General features: G+C 36.9%; 1 protein-coding gene across 13 annotated transcripts in view; it reads left to right on the forward strand.

The window, feature by feature from the left end:
• The window catches only part of LOC112568894 (hemicentin-2-like), a 36,333-nt gene extending 17,255 nt beyond the window's left edge, over positions 1 to 19,078 (forward strand). For 9 of the 13 annotated variants that reach the window (XM_025246417.1, XM_025246416.1, XM_025246412.1 and 6 more), the window contains 13 exons: positions 4,263 to 4,449; positions 6,418 to 6,660; positions 7,775 to 8,047; positions 9,532 to 9,837; positions 10,704 to 10,997; positions 13,192 to 13,506; positions 13,617 to 13,931; positions 14,313 to 14,633; positions 16,357 to 16,518; positions 16,825 to 16,864; positions 17,371 to 17,417; positions 17,737 to 17,841; positions 18,359 to 19,078. In XM_025246417.1, the coding sequence (XP_025102202.1) occupies positions 4,263 to 4,449; positions 6,418 to 6,660; positions 7,775 to 8,047; positions 9,532 to 9,837; positions 10,704 to 10,997; positions 13,192 to 13,506; positions 13,617 to 13,931; positions 14,313 to 14,633; positions 16,357 to 16,518; positions 16,825 to 16,864; positions 17,371 to 17,417; positions 17,737 to 17,841; positions 18,359 to 18,378 (2,628 nt within the window). In that variant the 3' untranslated portion in view covers positions 18,379 to 19,078. Of the gene's footprint in view, positions 1 to 2,808; positions 2,827 to 4,262; positions 4,450 to 6,417; positions 6,661 to 7,774; positions 8,048 to 9,531; positions 9,838 to 10,703; positions 10,998 to 13,191; positions 13,507 to 13,616; positions 13,932 to 14,312; positions 14,634 to 15,117; positions 15,171 to 16,356; positions 16,519 to 16,824; positions 16,865 to 17,370; positions 17,418 to 17,736; positions 17,842 to 18,358 lie in introns of those variants that run through there. The other 4 variants (XM_025246422.1, XM_025246420.1, XR_003100235.1 and 1 more) reach the window with 4 other exon arrangements.
• Positions 19,079 to 23,907: the final 4,829 nt, after the last annotated feature.

The following is a 23,907-nucleotide window of genomic DNA, read 5'->3' on the forward strand; positions in this document are numbered from 1 at the left end:
ATTAAATACTCTATCATCCTTAAGTAAATTTTAAGAACATGTAACACAAATTTACACCATAATGAGAAATGATTACACAATACCAGGGGTACCATTTCAGCCATAGATAACGGTTTAGCAATGAATTCAAGCAAGCAGTTATTACAGGATGCTTTTGTCGCAACAAGGCAAGAAGTACTGAAAGTGAACTGTTGGAAATGTTAAATGTTGCGACCCAATATGCCAACTGTGTGGCCAAATCTGTATCTGTTTCACTGTCGCTGTCTGAAGAGATCGCTGAATCAAACTGATCATCAATATAATCTTCAAATTCACTACAATTAGATTTCACAACATCATCATCATTATTTTCATCCAAATTGTATTTAGTCGGTAAATATTGCTGGCGTGATGTTATCGCTGAGAGTTCTGGTGTCCGCTGGTTCGAACTGCTATTAATTTGACTCTGTAGATCTAAAACTGTGAGCACCTTCTCTACGGGACAGTGAATCGTGAATGTTTGTATCAGTGTGTATTGAATACATCTTTCTTCTGTCAGTTCTGCCAACTCTGCTTCTACAAGTTTTATTAACTTTTCTCCGCTTCGTCCAGTAGGACGACATGATGTGAACTATCAGCTGCCTTAACGTATTAGATTATGTACGAGCGCTCAATTCAGAAAGTAAACTTTGACACATCACACCCAATAAGCATACATTAAATGTGTGTTGTACTAGAACACGGTATATAGTGTTTTATAATTAAGAACCTGCAGTACGTGTGTGGTAAACAAAGAGAAAAGATTACAACCTTGGTTTTCAAACATACAGTACATCAGCAGAGAAAATGTCGCGCTGCGTGGAATCATGGGAGTACGTGCATCCACAAGAAGAATAGCAAATATTTAGTTACGTAGCATTGATGTTCTAAAAACTGCAATGATTTTAAACTATCAAACCTAGTCATAAGACAAATATAACAAAGTCTTTAAAAAAGCTTTTTGGTGAGGATTTTCAGTATCTACACCGTGGACTGGCTCTAAAATTCCATAGGAGAAGCGAATGCCGGCGAATCAAATAGTGACGTCTTATAAAAAATTACGTCATGACGCGCAGCCATAAAGGTTAACATTGTAAATGTTTATAAAACATTTATTTAACATTTTTGTTTTAAATGTTTTATTTTCAAACATTTTAAAAATGTTTTTAAAATGTTTTACTTAAAAATGTTTTTTTGGTAAATGTTTTTAAAATGTTTTTAAAACGTTTTATCTAAAACGTAAACCTTATTACAACTATGTAAACGTTTTTAAAACGTTTTTAAAATGTTTTCATGCTATCTGGGTGGTGTCTTGCTTTCCCGCAAGTCGAGCAGACGCGCAGGCGGACGGAAAGCCGCATGGTAGATCAGCTGTATGGCGGCCTATCCTATCGGACAGGAAGAGGAAGATGAGGGCCAATACGCAGGTGGTAACCGTCAAGTTGAGCCCCATAGTCCTTGCAGAAAGTATGCAAACTCCTAGAAGTGACCACACAGCTGGAATTATAGGAAAGAAGAAGTGGAAAAAGCAGCAGGTGGTGCTAGCAGTTTTGAGGAAAAGGTTGAGAGCGGCAGGAGGTATGACTTTGTAACAGCATGTTCGATTGAAAGGGTCTCAACGGCTGTTGTCCAAGGACAGAAAGCGTGGGAGAATCCTATTAGATGTGAAGATGCACTATCTGTGGACGGCGAGGGTAGAATCACTAACGGGTGCATCAATTTGGCGGTATGCGCAGAGACCTACAGCCAGGTCAACAAACCAACAAACCCAGTCACACCGCAGGAAGAGGTGAAGAAGGTGTGGTTAGCAAAAGGAAAGGAAAGGAAGTCACGTAACGTCGACAAGAAAGGAATTGGAGAATATAGTTTAGAATGATAGTACATGTATAGTGTAACCTCGAGTTAAAGGTTTTAATTGTATGGGCTGAAGAAATGGAGCCTTCTGGATAAGGAAGAATCGCCTCCCAGGACCATTCCTTGAACTCCTTTGGTCGAGCACCCAGCACGTGGGCTAGGAGAACCGTTAGCCCGTGACGTCACGGTGGATTACCTCCACTGTGACCCCGGAAACCGCCTGACCGACCCAACCAGTGTGTACGGCTATTCGTGTATGTACAGTATACTGAAGATAACGAAGGCACAATGTGGCGATTTTGTAATCAGTGCCAGCTCACTCTGGCTGGCAGTGAAGCCTGTGGAGGAGGGGGAAGGGTGGTCTTCTTGCGTATGGAAGACAACACGAACGACGCTATTTTAGGCCCTTGAAGTAGGCGGTTAGGGAGATAGATTTGAGAGTTGCACTTTTCCAGACGTGACAACAGGAAAAATGACAGGAAGGATCGTACGTGACTGATCCTGCGCAGCTTAAAGATGATGGACTTATTGCATTGATACAAGATTCAAAGGATAATTACACGTCGATGGTAACGCAAAGATTTCAGGATGGTCTGGGAGAAATGGAGTTTTCCTCCATAAAAGGTAAAGCTAGTAGAGGAAGATACACATTTAAGTTTATTTCAGAAGCTATTGGAAGAAAATCAGCTCTATGGCTTTTTATTTTCAGTGTATTCGTGAACATTCAGGCTTTCACAGTCTACTGGATTTTGGGTGATGGTGAGGACCTACTAGAGCTGACACACTAGACCATATGCTTGTATAAAGATGATGAAGATGATGATGGATGCTGAGTCCAGCCAAACAAGCTCAGCTCGCACACGAGTGCACTTCAGTTTGACAGAGATTTGCGATTACGAAGATACACATCTGGACTGACCCATCAGACGTCAAGACGCTGGAGCAAAATCATAAGTACGCTGTCATTTGACACTTTATCAATATTGCCTAGGGAACGAGTGACTCTAAAAAGTTGCGCCGATGAGAGAGGTCTACAATCAAACGATCAGAATAACCACAGTGGTCAGGAGAGACGAGAAACATCGATTGGCTGCACTAATTGATTATCAGGTCGATTCATGAACTAATCTAAGATGTTTTTTCTTTTTTGAGTTGACTGCAACACCGACTGGATGAAACGGAAAGTGCATAGCATTCATGAGATTTTGACAGTGATGTGGAACCGCACATCAATATCCCCAAGAAGAACTGATGTGGTCATGATAAAGTGTATAAATAAATAGCCGAAAACCAAATATTGACAGTAAGCGGTGTGACCATTGTCACAGTTAGATAATACGGTGTTCCCAATTTGCGGCAAAGTTATGTTCCTGGTTTTTAATAAGCCAGAACGTGAACACTGGTCACGGGGAACCGGGTAAGTGGGCGATAGAGTTTAAGGCCTACTACCCTCGTCAACATAACCTTGCAAGGTAACTACACAAACAATACTCACACGTCGATCACTCAGTTCACCACAGGTCTCACTAGCTCCCACCCATGCTGTTTCCCGAACACATGACTCGACGATGTGTGATTTAACGTATAATGGTATAGGATTTATTTAACAAACCTGAGAATACAGATAATATTAAGATTCGACTAGAGGGTGTCCCAGTGCTATCCGTGCTAAGCGTACTTCCACTATTTCAGCGCTGTTACCTCTCTTAATCTCTTCCATTCACTCTCATACAGGCAGTTGTTACACCTGCTCTATTACGTTTCTCGTGTGGGTTCATGTTTGTTTTTAAGTGGGAAGCAGTGCTCCAGTCGGCAGTCACGGCACGGCGATGACTTTTTCGCGAAGTGTTGGTCTGACTGTCCGTCGTTCTTTCCGCTCAGTCTGCCCACCATGCCAGAGAGTGACCATTGCTCTCCCAGCGACACAAAGTCGAGCCTGTCCCAGTGCCAGGACATACATGTGATCTCTGCGACGACTGCAATGCCACGTACATCCGCAGAACGAACACTACCTCGATGCGAAGTTCTGCGGTTCTTGAAGTATGGGTGAACTCAGAGGACGTTCTCCTTTGAGAACGACGACTTCTTACGGCCTTGGCGTCGAACGTCTACCTCGCACAGGTAGTACAATCCCTGGTCACGTAGTCCTTTGCTTTCCACGGCGATAGCAGGCAGTCATGACCATTCCTCATCACTGACTCGCACCTTGCTCAAGGTTCTCTAACCCAAGCGTGGTGAACAGGTGACTAAACCCACTCCTCGTCAACCTGTATAAAACCATTGACAATTCTAGTTCAGGTACCATTGTTCGAACTAAATGGTTACCCTTTTGTGTGATTAAGTGGGTATAGAGAATTTACGATAAGAATTGAATGTTTTTGAATTTACAGTCGCCAGAAGAAGTAATCCTTATTGCCAACACATCCATGCTTGTTGTGCCTCATGATGGGAAATACGTCAGCGGAACTTGCAACCTCACCAGTTATCTGCCATCCAACGGTCAGTACACTTACAGTGTGACTGTTGTTCCTGGCGAAGTCATAGTCAACGCAAATTTCATCGGCAGTAATGAAATACGTAAGTAACTTGTTTCTGCTACCAGCTGATCTGCTTTACATGGCTAAACACTGTCGTGGCTCGAAAACGTCCTAGCACCAGTGAGTCCGTTCCTTTCTCGTTGTTTAAGGGAAGATGGAAATTTATCAAAGAAAATTTATAAATTATAAAAATCTCTCTTTTATCGCTGTCACTCGTCCCTTAACTGGTACCTGTCGTTTGGGGGAGCACATAGAGAGGGACCTCACAAGGCACGCCAATCGCGCATGTTTTAGACGACAGTGAACAGGTGGTGAACAGAACAGACAGATTTGTATCGACTATCCCCTAAGGTACCTGGAAGGACAGTCTTTGACAAGATGTCGTAACAGTTCATATGGTCAGATTATACCAGCCTAGGTCACTTGAAGTCTAAATCGTACGGAGTGCTATCTAGTCTAATACCTACCACCGTTTCTTTCTATGTACTGCAAATGCACTCAACCATACTAAAATAACTTTTTTTCCGAAAGTGTGTTCTTTACGGTTTTTTTTGTTTTTTTTTTTTGTGAAGTTCCGGATTTGATAACGATAATGTGTTATTCACCACTTTCTTGCTCTTAATTTAATATGCACTCTAGGTAGCAAATTTAATTTTTAACCCAAACATAAAACTTACATCAGCAGCATTTTGACAGTTTCATAATGCATTTGAACCTAACAGTTTTAAGAAGGATAGGGATTGCTCTTCTATCTGTGACTTTGAGATGGCTGTCATCCAACACAACTAATAGAATGGATAGAGTCTGACGCAGCCATAACATCATGGCGGATATGAACAGCGGCATGTATATCCATGTGTTGCTTCACCCACTAACCTCGAATATGCCATACCAATCAATAGACGAATGATGATGAGGATTTGGTGTGTCTTTTTTGAACAAATGTATGGTTTATAATGCGCTTGTTTACGCTCATGAAGGAGTAAGTTCTCAGCGCCTGAGACAAAAACCAGACACGGACAGTATACGAAGAATGGATGTGCATATTTTGTCTGCATGTGTGTATTTGCCTTTCTCATGTAAAACACATCAAACCCACTGTAACTCGGGCAAATACACTATATAAATTATTGTCATTGCCCTTTTGCATCTGGTCGACCTCAAGGCAGCAAAGACATCAATGGCAGCATCTCACAACTTTCACTGTCCCTTGATATTGAAGACAACAGTTTTTTTAATATAAATATATAAAAATCTAAAGGTTGTAAAGCTTTTTATCTACATTACCAATTTTCCTTTCTTAATCATCTTCACCTCCTTAAAAAAACTCTTCCAATATTTCTTTTGCTATCTTTCTGTTTAGCTAGAAGTTATTTTCAGTAAGATAGTATTTCATTGCAGAAAGTTTTCAAAAATATAATATAAAAATGACGACATATATAAAAACTTAATTCTAATTTTTGGGCTAAATTTTTTCTTTTAGTGAATACAATTACTTAAAAATTATTAACCGCATGCAAACAAAACCTTTCAAGTAATGCATGCATTAAATTCATTCATATGATGTGCTGTTTACAATTATCTTTCACCGCAACGGCTGCATCCATTACAACCCAGTGCTGATTTGATTCTCAGCTTAGTTGTAGCTTGACTGACAAGTGCAACCATTCACTCATCCTTCAAAGAAAAATGTACCTGACTCCATAGAAAGTAAAACCGTGAGTTAATTATCCGTCAAACACAAACTGAGGGCGGTCTAGAGGATATGAAACATATAAATTAAAAAAAAAAATTGAGTGTTGAATACACCCATTTAGAGAATCGCGAGTTTTTTGTTTTTTTTTAAAGTACATCATTGCCTCCACAACGACTGCAACTTTTAAAAATATAACTTCATTTATATAAAGTTCAAGTGAGAGTGGAGAGACGGCAGGCCAGCTGCCGAGTGAGAAAAATATAAAATCCATGTGCTCTATGCTTTAGAAAATCATTTTCATTTCTTTCACAGGTCGCCCTAACGATAAGACTTTTCACAACTGTCCACAATATGTAGCAGAGGGCGGCAACCTTACCTGTACGTGTTCTGTCCGTGACTTGGGCAGCCCACCTGGTGTTTTATACTGGTATCCTACTCTATCAACACAGCTGAATCTTTCAAATGTGAGTCGTACAGATTCTACGAAATATAGCTGCCAGCTTCACTGGAACAATACTCTTGAGCAGTCTGAGAACTACACCGTCAATGTGGCATGTGAGTTAAAACTCTGTGTGTGTGTGTTTTTACCATTTTCATAAGGAAATGTCTTTACTTTAGGTTTACTCCATAAGACATTTTAAGCACCTCTTAGAGACTTGTTGTGAGAACTTTTAGAGATGTTTTGCTCCAAAAAGTGATTGTTGATGTATGATCTCAATTATTCCTTGAGTAAACGTCCTACAAACGAGTGCAAACAACACTGAGTTCAATGTTACTATTTCTAGTATATAAATATAAAAATTGTTACAAGTGATATTGTAATATTGGCCATGTACTTTCTGAAATGCATAATAAAGTTACAATGCAGATTTTTTTACAATATTTTTATTAGTGAAAACCAATAGGAAACTAGTATTTGAAAGCGTTTTAATAAAATTTTCTTTGAATAAATGTTACACTAAAATGATTTACGGTCTTACAGAACAGAAAAAAAATAAAGGACCTCCTTCATTTTACTCAATAGAAAAAGAACATCACGTGGGAAGCTACTGTCAAATGAAACGCTTAACTTCAATTTTCATAACTAAGTTATAAAGTGTACCCAGAAACAATCTAATGAAGGCATTGAGATGTGCTATGCACAATATTTTCAGATGTATTTCTACAAATAAAACTTCTGACTAAACAAGTTACATCTTGGGTGAAAGCAATATGAATCGTCGAGTTGATGAGTGCGCACGTAGCTTCTTAATCTTTTAGTTACTGTAATTTATGCATTTTAACAACTAGGCTGTAAATGATATAATCATAGAAACTTTCTTCTGAAATTTGAAAATATAACTTAAAAACTCGTATGTTGATTTGTTTATCATACAAATATTCAAACAGCGAGACCTGAAGTAAAACAAAAGCGTAAGTACTGAAAGCGTCTTCAGATCTGTTATTGTACTATGCAACGCCTGCATCACATTTCATGTTTTTCTTAAAACTATCCCCAAGAAGATTAATAATCAGTCCCTTTTATGAATCACATAGTCTCAACTATTCATTCTATTACTTTTTCATACAAGTCATGTTTCCAGTGACAAATTTGTAACGTGAGGTCTTTCCCCAGTTGTGGAATAATTTATATTTTATTGCTACTTTAAAGACAATTTAAAACTTTCAGACGGGCCAGATACTGTGATACCTATAATCAGCCCTCAGCCCTTGGATACAGACGGATTTCAGAGTATAACCCTGAACTGCACATCTTCACAGTCAAATCCACCTGCCAGTGTCACCTGGATCAGATCACCTGACACAACTGTTTTGTGTAGCAGTCAGCTTTGTGTTTTCACTCCAAAGCCTCCTGAAGAAGATGGAATTATTCTAAACTGTCTGGCGAGAAATCCTGTCACCAACAGAACTTCTTCAAACAACGTGACAGTAACACTTAATTGTGAGTGGTCTTTATACTTTTTAAATGAAGTGGAAGTGTGTGTGTGTGTGTGAGTAAAAGGTGTTGTGTAGGTGTCTATGCAAATTAAATAGATTTGAAAGAGTACTTCTCTTGTCCATGTGAATGTTCAAGAATTTTCCTATTTATATCATCCCTCACAGGCCAATGTTTTTATCTCCTGAAGTGGCAATTTTGACAATAATTTCAGACGGCACGAGACCCAAATGAGAGTTCCTTGTTTACTTGTTCACTAGACGGGCCTTGATGTGGTCTGCGGGTGGGCTGAGCACTGACAGCGTTTCAGATGAACATGTCACTCGGACAATGTTATTTTTTTCGAGGAAGAAATAATAGTTAATCTATTTCTTTTTAAACTTATTAATAACTAACAATGGTTGACAACGTTGCACAGGCGATACACTTGTCTAAAAAGTGAAAGGCTTTTAGTTACAAAAGTGTCAACACTAACTGGCTGGCTTTGCTGACACCATCTTAAAATCCATTGTATGCCATATATATATATAGGCTGTGAAGCATCATCCTACCGTAATTTTTTTTAAAGATCTCGTTTAAAGTGATAAGGGCTTAGATATATAGTTATAGCAAATACCAGGCGGTTCGCACCATACCGAGTATACAGAGATAGAGTCTAAAAGGCATACTCAGCATGCGACGAAAGCTGTCATGACGGTCCTGTAGTCTGTCAACGCATGTATACATATACTACATATTATTATAATATTATTATAATATTATTTACATACTATTAATAACCCTAACCCTAACCCCTAACCAGGGGTGGAATGGAACTTTAAAGCGGCTCGGGCATTATTTACAGAGCGGCCCTTCTCACTAAAATAGGCCGATAAAATTATTCTATAGAACAAAAGAGGCCCACCGGCCCACAGGCATTGCCCGAATGCCCGACTGGCCAGTCCGCCACTGCCCCTAACCCTAACCCATTATAATATGATTATGATATTACATGCATACCATTACTAACACTAACCCTAACCAATTATAATATTATTATAATATTATTTACATTATATTACTAACCCTAACCCATTATAATATGATATATATTATATTACTAACCCTAACCCAAATGCAGGCGCAACATACAGGACAGGCTACCTTGGGAGAAATAAAGTACTGTATAAAAACAATAACAACTTTCCTACTCAACTGTTTCACTTTTTAATATATTTAGAAACGATTGTGATATGCAATAACAACCATACTTTCTTCATGTTTGGATGAACTCTTAAGAAAATATTAGTGTTTCCTTGATATGACGTTTCCTAGATTTAACTATTATTTTTGGCGGTCTTGAGGAGAATATAACTGTATTTTGATTATGATATACTGGTACAAGAGGATCTATATATTTCTAAACTATCTTGTAACAAAGGACTGTAACAAATTAATATCAAATGTTATTCACACAATTTATATGTTTATAATTGTCTTGCCTTTTCCAGATCCCCCTAATTCATCGCCAGTAATTACAGTAAGTCCAAGTTTCGCGGACATTGCCTATGAAGGTGACAACATTACAGTGAGGTGCACAGTCAGTGGTGGTAAGCCTGTTACTGCCACTGTCATCACGTTGGCCTGTCCCTACAAGACTGACATGACACCTGGCAACTCTGACTCATCCAGCATCAGCAGCAGCCTGATGTTTCTGCCAGTGAGGTCTGAGAACCATGGCCGCTGTGTCTGTAATGCCAAATGGAAAAGGTCTGATTGGTACAACAAGACTGTCAGCTGGAATCTCACTGTTTACTGTGAGTTGCTTAGTGATTGTCATATTTGCCTGCAAAATGACTTTTATCTGAGTTTAAAGTATTGTGTTAGTTATGTATCGAAACTCGAGAAAATACACGTTCTAAAAGAACAATATTACAGCGTGAGCGAGACAAGATCTGGACACAGGACAGCCAGTCCTCACTGTATTGGTGACACGTGATAGCTGTTGCGTTACTGTACTGTTCCCCCTTCCCCCTTTATCAAGGTTGCCCCTGGCTGCCTTCATCTTTTCCAAATTTCGTGTTTGATCTTCCTGAAAGCCTCGATCGCCACAGGCTTCTTCAGTTTCCCACTATTTAGGATCAGTTGACGGTCGCAAAGGTAACAAACCTTCTTGACTGTAGTTTGTTTCTTCGTCTTGGAACGCCCGAGTATGTTATTTTTTTGCAGAGATCAAAAGCCCCTCTATCCTGTAACTCCGGAGGATCTCTACATCGAGTAGAATTTTCCTGGGGTCGTGCACTTTCTACAGGTCCAAAGCGCGTACGCAAGCTAGGCATAAGTCACTTTACTTTTACTTTCAAGTGCAGACTAGATAACACAAGGTTGAGACGCTGTTAGTATCCATGGCTGGATATTCCCTAGTTCTTGCCTGACAGAAAGAGAAAGTCATTGCCTAACTCCGATCGCAAGAATGAATAAGAACCTACTTTGCCATTCAAGGGCACCACAACATGCAAATTAATGGCAAACCACATAGTAAGCCGCGATTGCACAAAAGCTCTTGTTCGAGCCTTATGTCATGTTTATATAAATAAGATATATAATAAATAAAAAACTTTTTTAACTGGTATATATATATATAAGTTAATTTAAGATTCCCTCATTTCGTCTTGTGTTCTAGCCCCTCCATCTGAACCAGTCATTTTTCCACTGAATAACACAGAAGGAAGAAGTTTGTATCCATTCATGGCAGGAACCTCTGGTATGCTGCGTTGTAACAGCAATCAGTCGGGTCGACCTGAAGCCACCTTCTCTTGGTCTTTTAATGCAACTGGTCAGACTTCAGGGGGTAACCTGACTTTCTACAATCTGTCTAAAGAAGATAACGGGAGAACAGTGAAGTGCAGGGCCAGCAACGAATACACAGAGAACAGGCGGCCGGTTGCTGATGCTACTTTTATCCTACAGGTTTACTGTGAGTTTATAGCTGAGTTAATCCCATGCATGTAAGTCTTTGTTATGTACAAGTTTGTAAGAGCTCATGCAGGACTTCTTTTTCTTCGGAGATTTCTTTAGAAGCATATATTTTTAATTGTACATGCAATGTTTGATACTGTTAGATAAGTAGTATCAACTTCTTACAAAAGTACACTAACTCGATTTGGATGCAAACTAAGTCCTTCACTTACCCACCTCACGATGTTTGTAAAATATAATTTTCACATTCTTCAAATCAATTAATGTTTCTGCTGTATTTGCCATTTTTATTGAAATATCAAATGTCTTAGGAGTATTGTAGGGTAGAAAATTCTGGTTGCCATCAGGTGAGGCCAGCTCACGTCTTGGGTTCTCATTTCTTACCCTAGGACTAAGGTAGCTAAGTGGTTCTCTCAGCGTGCAATGCACATGGTCGATAGGGACCAAAGAGCTTCCCTCAAAAGGAGAAACACGAGCTGTCCATGCTGTCCATTTGGTGTGATGTAAGGAAGCTACAAATACCAGTAATTTGTGTACCCCATGTAGAATAGTGGACTGTATCTCCTGAATTATCGCATCGTTATGCCACTCCCAAACAAAGGTTAATGAATAGTCTTGGGAATGGTGAAAGTTAAAGGAGTAATTATATCACTAAATCTTTTTATTAACAATGTATCTTGTCACGAAGGCTCTCCAAGATGCAAACACTGGCCTAAGGGAGTATGTGTTGTGACGAAGACGGCACATTGGTTGAAATGAATTGGCTGCAGTCTTATTTGCAGAGAAGATGGGTGCCACCAGGGCTAGATGCCTAAAGAAAAGACTATGGATAAACAACGTAAACAAATCTTCATGCCAGATAGATCGAGTCCCGGATCAACAACTACCACGTATCCCATCCCCCGAGCAAGCTTTTGGGTGGGGACAGGAAGACATGTGCTGTGTCCCGCGTCACCCGTTCTTCAGCGAAGCACTGGCCAGCCTGGTCGACCATTGTTCTGTTCTCGACCTCGCTTCTAAATGCACTGTCCTGTGTCTTGGCAGAGGAACTATCTTTCCTGCTCGTCGATCTTTTCTCAGAATACGGGTTCTCTCTCAACAAAAACCAACCACCCTCCAGACTGTACGCGGCCGGCTTTATATTCCCATCCTCACCAGTACACTGACAACAGGTGAACTTCATACAGCTTGCACCTGAGGCCAAGGCTTTGAGTAGAAAGGAATAAACGAAGGACACAGGCTTTGGTACAGGGAGGAGAAAACTAAAAATGATCATAGCATGATCTTCCCTTTTTATGAAGAGAGGTGGACAGCATCATAACACTGCAAATCACTTCAGGCTGAGTGATCTACATTTGTTTATTTGCCAAGTCTCATAATGTCATCAAGTTAACACTTCAGATTAGCCTTTAACCTAGTTCACTTCCTTACTTTTTTCTTGACACGAACATGGACCATATTTTGTCACTTCCTGTTGAATCCTGTGATAGTATGTGCCATTTTTTTAATGTGCATTTCCAAGCATACAGCATGTAAGGCTTCAGTCATCTTACTCTCTGGACACATTGATAGGTAACAGGTACTGATAAATATACAATACAATGTGGCAAAAGGAACAGCTATGTATCACACATCAGCAGTCATCTGATGAAGTCAGTAGAAAGCTTGAATATGCAAACTAAAAACTTATAGTAACTTTCGAATGTAAAACCAACTTAATATTTTTTTCTTACAACACAATTTGCAGAATTTGCAAATTTGTTTTAAAATGTAATATTTAACAGTCTTTTGGTTTAATGGTGCTTCTTTTGCAGGCCTTTCACATCCTTCCATAGTATATATATAGTTTAACATCATTCCTGTTTTATTAATATTTTTTGTTGTAGTATTTTTTTGTTTCAGTGTCATAACCACTTCAAATATCTTTAATTCTGTTTATATATCTAAATCTTGTGATTGTCAGACTTAGATCTGAAAGCATTATTTCATATAAGTTTTTCTGTTTCTTATCTTTTGCAATTTTCTTCACCTAAATGGGGAGAGCAAGAGACAGAAACATGGAGCCTTGAGTCATTTTAAATTAACTTACAGCTTTTTGCTCTTTTCATAATGTGATCCAAAATATTGTGATGTCAATAGTCATTTATTCAAACCACAATATTTGCAAACTTTTTTTTAACCTTCTTCTATAGATAAACCTGTTGTAAGCTTCAGAGATATCTCTGAAGAAAATGACTGTGTGATGGCATCTGACTACAAATATTGTGTTGTTGCTGAAGGACAGAGAGCTTACATACATTGTACTGCTGACAGCAATCCAGCACCTGCATCATTCACTTGGCTTAGCCCAAGCAAAGATGTTATCTCTAACAATAGCGAGCTGGTGATAACCTCTGCTAATCACTTGATCCACCATGGCGACTACAGCTGTACAGTAGTTACTGAACGAAATGGAGACAGCCGCCTGCCTCTTATTTCATCTGCGACACTGACTGTTATTGTTGGTTGTAAGTATTCAGTCAAATATGAAAATATTTTGGCATTATGTGTATGTGAAAATATAAATACACATAAAATGACAAATAATATATCTTTGAATGCTTTTTATGTCTTGCAGACTCCCCCAGTGTCATAAGCTTCAGTATAAACAATGTGGACAACATGACTGTGAATGTTCAAGAGAAATCACGAGTGGAGATGAAGTGCCTTAGCAAGGGCAGACCCACTCCCAGCATTCAGCTCATTAATTCTACAGAACCCGAACAGTCACTAAATGAGACTCAACCTACAGGCAACATCTCTGTTGACAAAACCACAGAGGAAGTTACTCTCACCATAGAGGACGTTCAGTGTGAGGCTTCCAGAGTGTATAGATGTGATGTCAACAACAGTCTTGGGCAGGACAAAGTGACTCGAACATTACTTGTGTCATGTACGTATTATTGGCAAATACTCCACTTTTAGTAATTCTACTTTTATATTACAGAAATAAGTGTGTATAAGGCAGGGGTTGAGAATTTTAATTATGGACAAGACAGATATATTTGGAAAATTGTGAGAACAGTGGATGTCCACTAATGTTTTTAATAAAAATGCTATTATATCATCTGAAAGTAATAGTTGGAGGCCTTATAAAAGATTCTTTAATGTGATGATTTTTTATTGTAGTTTAGATGTAAATAGCGAACAGTTAAGAGTGTGTGAGCAAAACTTTAGTCAGGCTAAATTTGTTGTTTTTTTATAGCAAAAATACTTGTTATTGTTAATGGTTATAAATGTACACAAGAACAATATGTATATTCATAATGAGCAGGTGCTCCCAGAAGAATCTACATTGAAGGAAAGGCTCCAATTATCAATATTACCAGTGGAAGAGGAGAACTCATTTTTAGAATCACTGCATACCCCATACCAATGGTCAAGAAAATTACCTTTCATGGCACAAATGAGACCTCAGATGGACAGCCTACAAAAGAAAATACTATAAATGTGGAATGTTCTGCCAGCTCTTTGGCCCCAGCTGCATTCACCTGCATTATCAGAGTTGTTAACTTAACACGCAGTGATGAAGGATTTTACAGAATTCTTCTCAGCAACAACATTGGGGAGTTGCCTTTTATGTTCTCTGTTAAAGGTAATAATTTTTACCCGCTAATCAGTTTGTGGCCTTTTCACATAGTATCATACTAACGAAGTTTATGAAATTGAGTATATATATATATCTCGCTTTGTGTGATATAGGTACTGATTCATATTTTTTTTACTTGTAGGACATTATATATTACGCTTTAGGTTTGAGTTTGTAATATTTCAACTACTACTACTTTTTGTTGAATATGTCTGGTTCCACTTAGTGCTAATCGTGTAGTGCATTCTGATGGTTAGAAAAGAAACAGTCAGATGAATTTCCCTGAAATATGAACATATGATTTTGTAGTACTAAAATCTCAAAGGTTTATACTTTGCACACAGAGGGGACCTCTGCCTCAGTGAATTTTTATAAACCAAAGCAACCTGTTTTGTTTGCTCAGATTTGTAAAAGCTTTGAGAGACAGGTTTAGGTTCAAATGTCATTAGGGAGTTGTAGGTTCACAAGTTTTGCTGTCATTTTTTTGTAGGCAACACAAAAGGGTTCAGTATCTTTGACACATACCCAGATTGTACCAAGAAGGTAATTCAATAAATATTGATTAATTCAGCACAGTTGAGTTGTAGCTAAGACGACGGTTGTATCTGCGGATGTGAACTGTGAAGGAAGAGTTAAAAAAGGAGCTTTGATTAGTGTTATTGTACAAGTGCATATAATTTTTCTACTACTACCTTTATACCGTTAATGCTAACATTGTATGAAAACAAACAGAAAACACATAAATATGATCTTAAGAGTCTTTGTATTGTGAACGCATTCTTAGAGTATCTTGTTATTTTATTGATATTGAGCTAAATTTATAGGCCTGGAACTCGCTATATGGTGCGACTCAAGCTTTCGTCTCCTTCTGTGGGCTGTCAAAATTACACACTTTTAGCTGGTTGTCATGAGACCACTCTTAATCTTTTACGGACAGTTCAGCGTTCTGCTAATTCTTTACTAACAGCATACTTCAGGCAACATGCACGTTTTTGAACAATGTTACTAAATATCAAAAAGCCTTGTCCTGTGACTGTCTTGGTGTGTGATGAAACTGGACAAAAGTAGGAATTTTTCTTCCAATCTGCTGTGTGATGGGTGAATATTTCATATTATAATTAATATTTCTTTTGGGAAGCATAAGCGGGATTAATGTTTCTCAACATGCTTCAGCTGCTTACTACTTATTTGTTTCCTAACTCTGCATACCGTGTCGCATAATCGATCCCTGTGAGGATTTATTTATTACGATGATCAGAGGCTAATAATATATCAATCGTGACCTAATAGTTCCCTAAAAAAATTCTCTATTCTCGCTAATTCTGCTCTCGGCAAAAGTAAATATGAAATCAGTCATTGTCATTGGTGAGAAAAATGAATAACCACCTGGAGAGTGGATAGAAGATATGTTGAACATTCACAATATGCCATAATCTAAAAAAGGCTAACAATTACAATTTTCGTCAATTGAAGATAATATGTCCGGCTTTAAGTAAAATCTCTCCATGACTGACCATCACTTTTCAGTCTAAAGGGCCTACACTCCCTAAGTAATGGATTTCAATTTGTATAGCACATCTGTCTAATGATAAAACAAGCTTCTAGAATTTCATTTGTGCACATTCTTTTTAAATATGGAATCTACGGATCCCGCTATTTTCACTCTCTTTTAGGTAAAATCATTAACGAAAACAATTTTTTTAACATGACAGTTCTGGTTCAATTACAGAAGCTGTGTCAGGAACTGAGGAGAAAGGCGAGGCAAGCACAATGTCAGACGACAAAATCACGATCATCGTGCTGGCCGTGGCTTTCTCAGTTCTCGCTGTTGTGATTGTCGTTGTCGTCATCTGGTCCTGGCGGCGGGGATGGATGTTACCATGCGCTGGTAGCAGTTGACATTTTCATGCTTCTTTTTGTACAAAATGACTGCCTCGCATTTGTAAACTGCTTCGCATCGAAGACAGTCAAAAATAAAATTCTAATAATGACCAACCGTTGAATGAATGTAATGAGCATGTGTGCATGCCAGTATGTGTGCTTATCTCTGTCTCTGTATTTAAGTACATTTTCATGCGTTTTGTGTGTGTGTGTGTGAGAGAGAAAGCAAGAGAGAGAGAGAGCGAGAGAGAAAGAGAGAGATTGAATGACGAATCTAGGTCAAACAAATTACAAGATTATTATTTTTTACTTGCAGACATTTCCCATCAAAGGCCTTTACAGCAGAACGAGATAAGGTAATTCGTGTATCTTGCTATTAAATTCTGTAGTGAGTGTAGTCTAAGCAAAAAGCTTTAAAATTTATTCTTTTGCAACACATCTTAAAGACTAGAGTAGCAAAACATTTTTCAGCTATTTTGATATTTTCATGCCGACAACACACCCTTATACACATGGTATGGATTGATACATTTAAGTGAATTTATGTGTTAGTCTCATCTATAATCAATGGGTAACCAGGCTGGTGACAGTTTCTTTCTTGCTTATAAAATTATGAATGCAAGAACACATTTAAGTATAGGTCAGTAGTATATTAGAATCTGCTCTGAAAGTATTGTACGACTATATTAAATGAGGAAAATAAAATATAAATCCTTACTACTCTATAAACACACAGGTATGAAAATGTATGAAATATTCCTGAGAATAATATTATTACTGTTCTATGAGATTAAAAAGAATTTTTAATTTGCTTTATAGGAAAAAGTTTTTGCCTGCTAAACGGAGTTTATTATACTTTTAGGGATAACACATCTGAGAAGCGTTTGACTTCAACGACTACGTCAGAAAGTAAGACTTCTTCATGAGATGTTACAGAATGTGATCAGTTCATAGGTTTGCTTAATAATGTTGATGATGATGATGATGATGATGATGATTATTTAAATACGCCTATCGTTACGCATATTTCGTATGTAATCCGCTTTTCAAAGATGGGCTGTTTTTACTTTTATGACTTCATAATCGGTTTGGCATTTAAAAAATTTTTGTACACATTTTTCTATGTAAATGGAATTGTGTACATTTTGCACCAAATAATTTCAATAATAATCTCACATTTTAATGCTATTTGATTAACTTATTCATATTATTATGTTTTAAAATTTAGCATCTTCACTGTATGACGCATTAAAAATGCACGAAGTAGGAAAGAGATCACACTATGAAGAGATACAGCGATACCAGAACACCCCGGCAATACCATCAACCGAAGGTGTGAGAACAAATATTCCTTAGAAATACATTTTAATTTTTCTTCCTATGAGAATCGTTAGTAAGCTATGAATGAAACTTTGGCGATAACTGTTGTTCATATTTCCTTTTTAAAATCATGACAGAATTATAATGTAAATATTTTGGTCTACTTATTTTGTTTACCTAACCGTTTATTTCAAAGCCATAAGCCAAGAACAATATAAATTAAGTAGAAAGATGGGCTATATATTAAATAAGTAAACAATTTATCTACCTTGTTAACTCTTTGCGGACAATAGAGCTAGAGGCAGTTTTGCACACTGGTACGCATGATTTTTAACGTTTTTCAAAAAATTATAAAAAAATAACTAAAAGAGCTAGAAGAATAATTCAAATTGATAATGATAGATGAAAATGTGTAAAATTAGCTGAGACAGTGCAATTATTAACCAAGAAAGGAATGAATTCATCACTCAACACGATATTTTTCTTTCACCTGATTAATAAAATACAATCTTATTGCAACGTTTTTTCAGATGCAAGCGACTACAGATGACCACACTTATGTAAACAAGGGTGGAATGTTTTCTTAATAGGTATCTTTTATAGCATAATAAGCCTGACCATTGTGGTGCCAGAAACAAATGATTGACTGCTTCTTTAAGTCCATTTATCAAAACAGTAATATGAGATTTAGAGGAACAACTGACTTGGAGAAATATGTTTTCATATCTTAGTAAGCAGGCAAAAATGTCTTTCTTTTGTCTTGTTTGTGTATGTAAATATGTATATATATATATCGGCGTGGGTGTGCACGCTTAAAAACAGCTAAAAATAAACAGCAAAAATCTTTGTTTTAAGATGACCACGACTACAATGATGATAATCTTCATGGCGCTAATGACAGTGATAAAATGCATATGCTTCTTTATTGAAAGCTCTAAATGCTGTGTGATCACAAGAAGAAATGGTGGAGGATGAAAATCCCCCTAAGGAAAATAATCTTTTATTAACAACAATCCGTGTACATAAAAGTATCTAGTAGCAAAGCGCTTTCCATTCATTCATATATTCTTTCATTCTTATATCTTTTTCACATTTCCCTTTTATATTTATTTTTGTATTTTTTCTTGCAAATACTGTCGAGATGATGCTTGATTTCAGCAATTAATTTTTGTCAATATTTTCAAGGACTTCAATGAATATGTCTGATAACCAAAGAATACAATAATAATAAACATTTGATTAATCTCAAACGCTTTTGGATATGACTGACCACATTAACCTGTGTACAATTTCGTCTACAGTCCTGACACTGTCTTTCGTTAAAAGAGCTGGACATTTGAACATGAATCTTTGACTGAAAACTGCGAAAAAATGACATTGTATGTAAAAATACTCATTTTTTTAAGTTAGAAACAAACACTCAATGATCCTAAATGTGAAAATGTAGGCCATGGTTGTAGGCCAGTTAAATCCTTATTTAAAACAAACCCGTGAGGTCATTCAAACGACACATTTTTATGGCTTCTGAAGTTTTAAATTAAAAATACTAACCGCATATCCGTTCACAGTCTAAGCTTGGGTAAAGTATGAGGTAAACTCAGGGACAGACTAGTTATCACACAAGCTTACCTTTACCTGCTTGACACAGTTATGAGAAAATCTTTTAGATTGACAACGTCCACACAATAACTCTGGAAACATTTATTCTCATTCGTCGCTTACATGCCATTCAGATGTCATTAGGTTTATCGTAGAGTATAGAGATTTAGAGTCCTAGTACTCATACATGTATAACTAGCTCACTTTCAATTATTAATACTTATTTGGATTAAATTCATAAGTATGTCAAAGCAATAGCATGGTGATCATTTTTTTTTATTAAGATTATATCTGTTTTTTCATTAAATGCAAAATGTAACTATTAAAATGAGAAATTAAATCGTGAAGCGAGGAGGGATAAACAAAAACTTATTAGATAATGACGCGGTGCTCAAAGAGAATGTTACTGGTGTAAAAAAAAAACGCACCATGTCATATATGACTGGTCAGAAAGAAACAGTGTCAGTAGAGGTTGTTTTTTTTATTGACAATCTATTACTTCCTTTTGATAATACTTGTTAAGGAACAGTAAATGAACAGCCAGCCACCATATGGTAGATTCAGCCCGGTTGTATGCAATTATGTGTGGACTTAGAAAACTAAATAAGAAAGCGCTACAGGACGCAAAACTAATCCCTCGTGCGGAGATGCCTTTTACCACCGTGAAAAAGGAAAAAAGCCTCTTGATTGAAATCGTCCTTACCTGAGGATATTGGTAAATCCAATTAGCTAAAATTAAAACTGTTGTGCTATTTCATTTCAAACAAATGCAATTTAGTTTGTATTTCGCTATAAGCGCCTTGAATTGCATGATTCGACGTTTTCGGCGAGAGCGCTATAATGCTGTCAAATTTTTGGGAGATATACCCATTGGCACTTATACATGGGATCAGTATGTCAGGGCATGAAACGCCATTTTTGACGAATTATACAAGATGGGAGAGTAAGTTTGATGTTGGGTTCCTTGGTCACGTTATCTCACAAGATACAATGAGATCTCACAAGATACAATGAGACCCCAACCATGCACTAACTAGCCTCATAAAAAATGTTCTCTCCTCTTTAGGTTTAAATAACTTTTCAGAAAAGGCAAAACCCTAAACAGAGGTTTTGAGGATCGTACCTCTAATAAACTTAGGTGGTCATCAAATGTTTCTCATCTGCATCTGTTAATAGTTTAAAGATGTTACTAAACCATTATTAATAATCCTCATTAGTTAAGTAATGGCACTCGTGAATCGTACATGCATAAACTATTATTAAAATAAAAATTTTGGGGAAAGAAGACGTCTACTGCTTCATGCACTGCGTAAAGGTGTGTGGGTTGTATTTTGTTATGTGTATTTTTATTTTAAACTTACACTTTCTGCTTTTAGTTTGTGTCTCATCTCACTCTATGGGTTGACAGGCAAAATCATTTGCCTCAGTGAAAAGCAAAGCCTGAGCGGAGTATACGAGTATGTGCAAGCAAAGTGATTTGTTAACGGATCCCACCGAAAGTTAATAACATCTTGGATGGGAGAAGAGTCCTTTAACTTTGACCCTGTATTAGTTGAACTAAGTACGTTTGCAACAAGCAGAATAGCTTAGGAATATCTATTTCCCTAACAAAATAGCACACAGTCAGTGTTAGTGTTTAAATTTACTGTTGACACCGTGTAGCAGGAATCGTGAACACCTTCCGTGTTCGGGGAAAACCTGGCTACACAGTGATTCATGAATCGTTGTGTCAACAGCACAGGACAAACTTGCGTAAACACTATAATGTTAGAAACTGTATTTGTCCTCTCTACACGAACATTAGGTTATTTAAACATTTATGTATATTTTTGCGTGTATCGTGTATACTCTTGGCACCAATGAACAAAAAAAAAAAAAAAAAAAAAAATAATAATAATAATAAAAAAAAAATAAATGGTGGACTACTTCTTTTTGCGTTACTCTAATTAAGTTAAGCTAAAGACACATTACTATTGTTGGTTTTCCACTTGTTACAGTACAAAAATACAAACAACCTAAATGCACACGATCTGCTAGGTCAGCAACTTTTAACAGTCTTCTCAGTATGTATGACTGCATCGTCATCATAATTTGTGTATAAATTAATACAAACTCGGCATAACTGTAATTGCATGTATGCTTTTACTTGCTTGTAGATGAATGTTTTGTAGTACAGTCCTTTTGTAGTACAATACGATTAAAAAATCATATACACTTTTTAATTTCTCCGAGATGAGGTCGTACAAAAAACGTAATGGGCAACGACAGTGCTGTGGATAGATTAAATCGAAAGGGAGTATGTGCTATAACAATAATAAACTAAGATCATTTATTATACTCAGTTAGAAGCAGCACCCTTCTTTAAATTTTTGACTAAAATTTTTATGATTATTGCTAAGTTTCGTTTGCAACAAACTGACAGATAAAACTGATATTCTTCACCAAAGTCGCTTGCACTCTTAACGTCACATGGCTTATACTAAGGGATATAACAACAATTTCTGGTGAATTAATATCGAAGGAGTTCTGTCCCCTTTCTTGATAGCGTTGATCACTTGAGACGATTTCAGGTGTGACACGGATGGTCAGAAGCTGATGAAAAGCACTCAGAAACAGTAAATCTCTTGATTTTTTGTCGCATTCACGCAACCAAAAAGAATGCAGGATAACGAAATATGATCAAAATGAAAAGATACAGTTGCATCAATAATATATGTACAGCAAGAAAGCTAAATCAATGAATGTGTAATAACTGAATCAAATTTATCTTTTCACTTGACTAGGGTTGTCTCCACCTTGCATATATTTTTGCACCATGCCTATATTTTTGGTCAAGATTTGCAACTGCACCACTCTGACTATTAACAGAGCAGTTAAAACTTTACAACTGGACTGCTAACTACAGTTATAGTCCAAAGCTAATTAAATTTAGGAAACTAGTTTTCTATAGAGCATGTATACTCCTAATTTATAATAATTAAATTAAAACAATCGATGATCTACGCTAGAGAGTTTACACCGAAACAAAATTATGGAGATATATGCGTATGAACAGGCCTTCAATCAGTGTACAATTTCCATCTTATTACAATGACATTAACTTTTCTTCTCTTCATTTCCTCGTTGTTATTCTATGTTATGGGTTGTTTCTGTGAGAGGATCCACCTCTGACTGCAGGATAGTATATTTTTATGAGTCTACTTGTGTGTGTGTGTAAACTGTCTTTGAATCTAAACAGTGGGCAAAAAAAGTATTCATGATGTGTAATATGCTTGTAAGAATATCATGATAGTTAATTATCTATGATTTGTATGTTGGCAGGTAAAGTCAGGCCTTAACCCTCGGAGCTGATGTCGTTAATTCATGAATACTTTTAGAGGCTCCACGATGTCGATAAGTTAGTTATGAAAACAAGATTTGGTGATAAACCCTGTTGTCTGCCTATAGAAAGAGTTTCTTGGTGAAACCTTGAAATGAACCTATGACAAAAATGACAAGTATTTGTTGCAGTTTACGTAAACCTTGATATTTCTCTATGGTCTTGTGTTCCTGGGTTGGAAACTCAGGGAGTCACTTGAATTTCGAATCAGAATCACTCTCAAGATTCTCATAAGGAATTTCTGAAATAGTTTAAAAGAAAACTTTAGTATTAAATATATAAATAATCAGTACTAAATAGTTATGTGCTAAACGCAATGACAGTTAATAACAAGAAATTATAATTTAAATTTGATAATGTTAGTTACAATTACTTCTATCAACAAAACTCCTTATTTTCAAAGAGGTCACATTTATTTTAATAATTTCAGAGTACTTTGCAGAGTATAGCTACTAAGAAATCAAACACGTTCTCAAAAATACTCCTCAATTCCCATGCTCATAACAAATTGGACTTAATATCTTTTCATATTTAAATGTTCTATTTTTATTGAGAGAACGCAATTGATCATCTTTACTATTCATCATCTCATTAACAAGTCATCCAAGAAAATGCATTGCATTAATTTAACCTAATAAATAAACATAAAGTGAATCAGTCTTATAATATTTTTCCAATGCCGATCAGTTAAAGAATGTGAGGGAAAGGAGACATGCTGTTAAGATCCCCCAGAACACTAAGTACATATACAGTGGTATACCTCTAGATTTGTGGATGTATATGTATAAATGAGTAAATCCATATCTTTCTATATATATACATTGTATATATGACAGGTATAAATAACTAATAATCGGCTACTTTGTGATACCTTTATATTTGAGGTTTCTTTGGTTTGTAGATCTGGTAAGGTGTTCGTAAGGTGCTGCTTCAGTGTCTGTAGGGCCAAGGGATTCGTAGGTATTGTTAGCAGGCGCTAACAACAAACAAACGTTGATTACACTTTGAAAACGATTTTTTATTATACCTTTATATTTGAGGTTTCTTTGGTTTGGAGATCTGGTAAGCTGTTTTTAAAATGCTGCCTCAGATAGACTTTGA

This window comes from Pomacea canaliculata, linkage group LG7 (assembly GCF_003073045.1).
Source record: "Pomacea canaliculata isolate SZHN2017 linkage group LG7, ASM307304v1, whole genome shotgun sequence".
NCBI classification, from domain to species: domain Eukaryota; kingdom Metazoa; phylum Mollusca; class Gastropoda; order Architaenioglossa; family Ampullariidae; genus Pomacea; species Pomacea canaliculata.